At 52.0% G+C, this 8410-nt stretch overlaps 1 protein-coding gene across 1 annotated transcript in view; it reads right to left on the bottom strand.

Moving 5' to 3' along the window:
• Positions 1 to 923: 923 nt before the first annotated feature.
• The window catches only part of LOC122262113 (anoctamin-8-like), a gene marked incomplete in the record, with an annotated part of 194104 nt that continues 186617 nt past the window's right edge, over positions 924 to 8410 (bottom strand). Inside the window, 4 exon segments of the mRNA XM_086531818.1 lie at positions 924 to 2060; positions 2634 to 2803; positions 3816 to 3971; positions 8107 to 8410. The exon segment at positions 8107 to 8410 is cut by the window's right edge and continues 35 nt beyond it. Of these exon segments, the coding sequence (XP_086387944.1) occupies positions 1031 to 2060; positions 2634 to 2803; positions 3816 to 3971; positions 8107 to 8410 (1660 nt within the window).

Raw genomic sequence — 8410 nt, 5'->3', positions numbered from 1 at the left:
CTCTCTCTCTCTCTCTCTCTCTCTTCCTCTCTCTCTCTCTCTCTCTCTTCTCTCTCTCTCTCTTTCTCTCTTTCTTCTCTCTCTCTCTCTCTCTCTCTCTCTCTCTCTCTCTCTCTCTCTCTCTCTCTCTCTCTCTCTCTCTCTCTCTCTCTCTCTCTCTCTCCTTTTCTCTCTCTTTCTCTCTCTCTCTCTCTCTCTCTCTCTCTCTCTTTCCTTTTCTCTCTCTTTCTCTCTCTGTCTGTCTCTCTCTCTCTTCCTCTCACCCGTATGAAAGCAAGCACATTGATGCATAGCTTTACACACCAAAGCCAATAAACTCGCTATAAAGCTTGTGAGTCCATGAAAGAACGAGATGAGGAACCACAAAAGGGGCAATACAGACATCGACATGCTAGTTCGCATCGTCTCGGCTTGGCTGATATACATACACAATGTTGCTTGTTCACACACTCTCGAAATGCGTCCACATACAGACACAGACGCACACACACGCACACACACGCACACTCACACATGCTAGCGTATGTACCTCATGTACACACAAAGTCACATCATCAACTGTGGAGAAGCGTAAGTGATTTTTCATTAAAGGCTTATCTATTCATCAAATAGATAACAAAACTTTCCTTTTTTTGTGGTATCACTGTCTATGCTTTATATATATTATACATCAACAAGTAATTATGCATAACACTGAGTGTGCCTCTGATCACACACCTGTCGAACTGATGACGTAACCATAGATTTGGTTCCCCCCCACCCCCCCGTGACAGATAGGGCGGGGGGGGGGAGTAAGGCCTAAACAAATACACGTGCCAGATTCCTCTAATCTAGTATGAGCTACTTTCTTTGTCCCCTTTTTTTATTATGTTGAAGCCTCGACTAATCCTTTTTTATTGTTTTATTTTTTATGGTTTATTTATTACACGTCTACACGAGGCCACAAGAACTGTGCAGTTGCGACGTCCCTCTACAAGCTGCGGGTGGCGACGCCGGCCAAACCGAGCGGGGCGAGGGCTGCGAGCGCCTCCTAGTCGGCGTAGCAGCTGTAGCTGGAGAGCGACGGCTGCATCTGGATGTCCTCGATGGCCACCAGCTTCTCGAGGGGCACGAGCGCCATCTCGCCCTGCGGCTCCACGGTCGTCGGGAGCGCCGCGTAGTCGTCGCGGATGATCTTCTTCCTCTTCTCGGGCTTGGTGCGCTTGAACACGTACGAGAGGCTCTGCGCGCGCTTCAGGAACTTCATGGGGGGCTTCCGGCGCGCCGGGCCCTCCTTGGCCTCCTCCTTGCTCGGCGACGGCGTCTGCTCGAGCGAGTGCGCGCGCGGCGTGCCGGCGTCCTTGGACTCCTCCGTCGGGGGCGTCGGCGACCGGCTGCCGGCGCTCTGCTCGGGCGTGCCCTCGCCCTCCTCGCTGATGTGGCTCCGCGAGTCGTCCGAGAAGCGGATCAGCGCCGACGAGTCCGAGACGCACTCGACGGAGCGCGACGACAGGTGCGTCCCGTACGAGAAGTCCGGCTTCTCGAGGAGGCGCGACCGCGGCTTGATGGGCCCGAGGACGCGCTCGCTGTCGGGCGAGAACCTGAAGAGCCTGTTCCTGTTGTCCATGGTGGCCGGGGCCGACAGCAGGGGCAGGCTGTCGAAGGGCTTGGCCACGAGGTCCTCCTCCGAATCGTTGGACTCGGCGCTCTCCTGGTTCATGATCCGGTGGATGCGCGGCACGCGATGGTGCACGCGCTCGCACGCAGACACGCTCCGGCCGAGGCGCACGATCGGCCGCGCCTTCGCGCCCTCGAAGCTCTCGAGCTCGCGCATTCTCAGGTCTTCCTCCTTCCTCCCGTCGCGCTCGGACCCCGCCGCCGCTCTCGCCTCGGCCGACGTCGTCTCCGACGCCACGCTTCGGTTCTCGGCCTCGATGTCGGTGGGAGACAGAACCTCGTCTTCGTCTATGGTGCTGGCCGGCGACGTCTTGAAGGATCGTCTCCTGGAATACATAATGTCCGTCTGGGCACTGCGATCCACATACTCAGTAGTAGACGTTATCGAATGCCCAAACAAGTACCTGCTGGGTTAAGACAGAACGGGTGAAAGGTTAACTCGCCTCGCATCAGGTCAGACCAAATTCATTGGAAAAAATAAAGGAGCGGAAAATATTTTCTTTTATTTGTTAATTAAAAAAAAGGATGCTGGAAAAAAGTGTGGAAGGAAAAACTACAACGATGAAGGAAGGGAGGAGGCAGAGGAGGGATAAAATTGGATGTTAATGTGCTTTAAAAATTCTACAGTAAAAACTGAAATCAACTAGATACTCGCTCAAGCTTATGATACATAAGAGGAATACAAAAAGAGAGAGAAAAGCAAGAACAGTATTAAGAAAAGAGAGAAAAGAAAGAAAGAAAAAAAAACAAAAAAAAAAACAGAAGAACAACAAAAAGAAAAAAAAAAGGTAGAAGAAAGAAGCAGAACCCAGAAGCAAAAAAAAAATAAAAAATCAAAAGACGAACAAGAAGAAAGAAAAAAAAAGAAAGAAAGAGAAGAAGAAATGCCGCGCACTCGCCCACCAAAGAGCCAAGAAGAAAATCACACAACGAGAAAGAGGAAGGAAGTGTTAGAGAGGACGCCCATGTTAGCTCACCTAGGGGAGGGTGACTGGGATTCCTCACGTGTTGGGGGAGAGTTGGAGGTGGAGAGTCGCCGAAGGGCTTCACGACGCTGGAACTCGACCTTCGCCATCTCCGTCGCCACCCACGCCGGGATGTCGGGAATCACGTAACTGATGCCGTACTTCAGGGCGATCATGGCGTGCTGGGGGGGAGATGGGGGGGGAGGGGGAGAGGGGGCGGTGAGTTATGATTATCTGTCTGTCGATATATTTCTCTGTCTGTTTTCTTTTTTTTTTTTCTCTCTCTCTCTCTCTCTCTCTCGCTCTTTCTCTCTCTATTTCTCTATCTATCTATCTATCTCTCTTTCTCTCTCTCTCTCTCTCTCTCTCTCTCTCTCTCTCTCTCTCTCTCTCTCTCTCTCTTTCTCTCTCTCTCTCTCTCTCTCTCTCTCTCTCTCTCTCTCTCTCTCTCTTAATGACCTCTCTCTTCTCTCTCTCTCTCTCTCTCTTAGCCCTCTCTCATCTGTGTTATGCTTCATATATATATATATATATAAAAATATCTATATATATATATAATATATATACTTATATATATATCTATATGTGTGAGTTATGGTGGTGTGGTGTGGTTGTGTGTGTGGTGAGTGTGTGTATGTGTGTGTGTTGTATGTATGTGTGTGTGTTGTGTGTGTGTGTGTGTGTGTTGTGTGTGTGTGTGTGTGTGTGTGTGTGTGTATGTATGTAGTGTGTGTGTGTGTGTGTGTGTGTGTGTGTATGTATGTATGTGTGTTGTGTGTGTGTGTGTGTGTGTGTGTGTGTTTGTGTGTATGTGTGTTGTGTGTGTGTGTGTGTGTGTGTATGTGTGTGTGTGTATGTACATACATATGTATATATCCATACACACATACACACACACACAAACACAAATACATAAACACGCATACACAGAATATAAATTTGTATCCCTCATATATCTGAAATGAGTTTATGAACTACTATTGCATAATTCACCAATTTTGACTAAAATATATTTGATAGCAATACTCTCCAATGACCTAATTGCTCTTGCACTATAATTTATCTATTCTAAAACATGAAATTAACGAAGTTAGATCCTATTCTTTTAAATTGATATATAGATGAATCTGAATCTACCATGATGAGAGTGATGAATTAACCATGAGTTGCCATGTGAATTAACACAGCACTTACCTCCAGCACAATGATGAGCAATATAGTATGAGCTGTTGACATTTCTGGGAACATTCGGTGCACTTGCCCGGACAAGCCTATCAACATGCAATTGACCATGATGCCTAGGACACCCATCAGCTCCATTGCATCCTGGAAGGAATGCAAGTCGAGATGTCAGATTTATTATCATATATATTTTTGTTCATATATAAATAGGTGTGCATGTGTATATATCTGTCTATATTAACAGCATAACATGACTAACATTTAGAGATAAAAGAAATTCATAATACTATTTTAAGATAACATCGCCACTAAAATCACATAAAACAAGCCAGTAAAACAATGGAGATGATTATTGTTTGTGATTATTGTATTGTGTATTTCTTAGAAGGAATTTAATTTAATAAAATGGCCCGGCTTATCAATAAATACAAACCCACAACCATCATACATCACACCCACGCCTCTTACTCCCATCTAAGTACAGTTATCTCCTTTAGTCCTCACCCACACCCCAGCCCACTTTCTCATCCCACCCAAACCCTCTCACCCACTTTACCCTAATATCACATTCCTCACCTAAACCTGTCGCCTTAATTAAACTAACTTATTTCCATCTAAACCCACTCACCCATACCGATTCCAACCTCACACGCACCTGTACCTCTCTCAAAAACCCACTTAACCCTAACCTACATCTATTGCCCAACTCAATCCAACCCACCAGTCACCCAACCCACCAGTCACCCAACCCACCATTCACCCAACCCACCACTCACCCAACCCACCACTCACTTCTCCCTCACCCACTCACCAAGCCCCATCAATCCCCAACCCAATCCCTCTATCCTCAATTCCACCCTAATCCCAATCACCCACCCACAACCCAATCCCCTCCACAGACCCAAATCCCACATCCCTACAACCCAATCCCTCACCCACAACCCAATCCCTCACCCACAACCCCCATCCCTCACCCACAACCCAATCCCTCACCCACAACCCAATCCCTCACCCACAACCCAATCCCTCACCCACAACCCAATCCCTCACCCACAACCCAATCCCTCACCCACAACCCAATCCCTCACCCACAACCCAATCCCTCACCCACAACCCAATCCCTCACCCACAACCCAATCCCTCACCCACAACCCAATCCCTCACCCACAGCCAAATCCCTCACCCACAACCCACAACCCAATCCCTCACCCACAACCCAATCCCTCACCCTCACCCACAACCCAATCCCTCACCCACAACCCAATCCCTCACCCACAACCCAATCCCTCACCCACAACCCAATCCCTCACCCACAACCCACTCCCTCACCCACAACCCAATCCCTCACCCACAACCCAATCCCTCACCCACAACCCAATCCCTCACCCACAACCCCCAAAAAACAAAAACCCACAAATCCCTCCCACAACCAACCCAATTTTCCCCTCCCAACCCAATCCCAACCCAAACCCAACCACAACCCAATCCCCCACCCACAACCCCATCCCTCACCCACAACCCAATCCCTCACCCACAACCCAATCCCTCACCCACAACCCAATCCCTCACCCACAACCCAATCCCTCACCCACAACCCAATCCCTCACCCACAACCCAATCCCTCACCCACAACCCAATCCCTCACCCACACAACCCAAAAAAACCCCCCCCAAAAAAAAAAAAAAAAAAAAAATTCCCCCCCCCCCCCCCTCACCCACAACCCAATCCCTCACCCACAGCCAAATCCCTCACCCACAGCCAAATCCCTCACCCACAGCCAAATCCCTCACCCACAACCCACAACCCAATCCCTCACCCACAACCCAATCCCTCACCCTCACCCACAACCCAATCCCTCACCCACAACCCAATCCCTCACCCAATCCCTCACCCACAACCCAATCCCTCACCCACAACCCAATCCCTCACCCACACAACCCAATCCCTCACCCACACAACCCAATCCCTCACCCACAACCCAATCCCTCACCCACAACCCAATCCCTCACCCACAACCCAATCCCTCACCCACAACCCAATCCCTCACCCACAACCCAATCCCTCACCCACAACCCAATCCCTCACCCACAACCCAATCCCTCACCCTCACCCACAACCCAATCCCTCACCCTCACCCCCAACCCAATCCCTCACCCACACCCCAATCCCCACCCACAACCAACCCACCACACCCCCCACCCAACCCAATCCCCACCCACCAATCCCTCACCCACAACCCCCCACACCAACCCAATCCCTCACCCACACCCCAACCTCAACCCAACCCCACCCTCACCCAACCCCACCCCACAACCCACCCACCCATCAACCCACCCCAACCCACACACCAACCCCACCCAAACCCACCCACCACCACCCCACAAAAACCAATCCCTCAACCCCAACCCAACCCCCCCACAACCCAATCCCTCACCCGCAACCCACCCTCACCCAAACCCAACCCCACCCAACAACCCAACCCTCACCAAAACCCCACACCCTCACCCACAACCCAACACAAAACCCAACCCAACCCACACAAAAACCCACACAACACCCCAACCCAACCACCCCCAAAAATTAATACAACCCCCCCCCCACACCCAAACCCCACCACAAACAACCACCCCCAATCCACCCACCACACCCCCACCCAAACCCCACACCCTCCCTAACCCAACCCAAACACCCACCACCCAACACACCACCACCACCACACACCCACACCCAACACACCCACAACCCCCACTCCAAAACCCACCCCACCACAACCCACCCCACCCACATACCCACACCCACCACCACCCCACCCCAACCACCACCCCCCCCCAACACACCCCAACCCCACACCCAACCCCACACCACACCACTACCACCCCCACCCCACCCAACCACCACCCACCCACCCCACAATACACCCCAACCAACCACACAACAACCAAAACCCCCCCCCAACCCAATCCCAATTCAAGCCCACACCACTAAACCCCCCCACACACCACCCACCACCACACCACACAACCCCCACACACCCCCCCAACCACCCCCACCCACACACCACCACCCCAACCCCCACACCACACACCACCCACCCCCCCCCCCAACACCACCCCAAATAAGAAAACCCCACACCCCCCCCCAAACCCACCCAAACCCCCACACCCACCCTACCCACCCAACTTCCTCCCCCCCAAAAAAACCACCACAAAACCAACCCCCCCACACCAATCACACCCCCACAACCCCAACCCCCAACACACACACACCACCCCCATACCACAAACAACCCCCCCCCACCCACCCACACACACCCCCACCCCAAACCCCACCCCAAACCACACCCACACCCACACCCCAACCCCACCAACCCCCACACCCCCCCCAACCCCCCACCAACACACACCCCCACCCCCACCACCACACCCACACCCACCCACAACCCCACCCACCCACCAACACACCACCCAACACAACCCACCCCACCAAACACCAACACCACCACCCACACACACCCACAACCTATCACATACCACACCCCACCACCCCATCAACCTACCACACCCCCACATACCCCCACCCACACAACAACTCCCACCACCCAACCCTAACCCCCCCCCACCCAACCCCCCACCCCCACCCCAATCACACCCTCCCTCCCCACCCACACCCCAACACCCACACATCCCCACACCATTCCACCCCCCCCCCACCCCCCACACCCACCCACACCCCCCCCACCCATCCCACAACCCATTCCACCACCCACACTCATCACCCCACCCCACCTCCCCACCACTAACAACCACACCCCCACCCCAACATGTCTAACTTTATTCATTTATATAGAGCAAAGGAAACGGTTTTCTTTTTGGTTTTCGGCTTCTGCAGAAGTACTCTCCCAAACGCACACATCCATACACACATCCGCACACACATCCACACACACATCCGCACACACATCCGCACACACATCCGCACACACATACAAAAAACGGACACACACCAAGCTAGAGCTCTCTACATACATACACAACAAACACACAGCCAACACATAGCACATCCTCCCACAAACACGTAACACATGTAACACACACAGCGAACACATAACACACCCTCCCACAAAAACGTAACACACGTAACACACACAGCAAACAACACATAGCACACCCTCCCACAACCACGTAACACACGCAACACACACAGCAAACACATAGCACACCCTCCCACAACCACGTAACACACGCAACACACACAGCAAACACATAGCACACCCTCCCACAAACAAGTAACACACGCAACACACGCAACACACACAGCAAACACATAGCACACCCTCCCACAAACACGTAACACACACAGCAAACAACACATAGCACATCCTCCCACAAACACGTAACACACACAACACACACAGCAAACAACACATAGCACACCCTCCCACACAACCCACATGACACCTTACCCTTGACATATTGCACTCCACTTCTGCTTGACTGACAATGCGACTCTTGCTCGTCCCTCTTGCCAGACAAGCTTCAGCTGACAGTGGGTCGCTGCCCCCGGTTGCTCCTCCTCCTTCGGGTGTCCCCTTTGACCCCTCTTTATTG

This window comes from Penaeus japonicus, unplaced genomic scaffold (genome assembly GCF_977035675.1).
Source record: "Penaeus japonicus unplaced genomic scaffold, GWHDUDI00000001_assembly GWHDUDI00000036, whole genome shotgun sequence".
Classification (NCBI taxonomy): Eukaryota; Metazoa; Arthropoda; class Malacostraca; order Decapoda; family Penaeidae; genus Penaeus; species Penaeus japonicus.
This window is presented reverse-complemented; position numbering and strand designations above follow the sequence as displayed.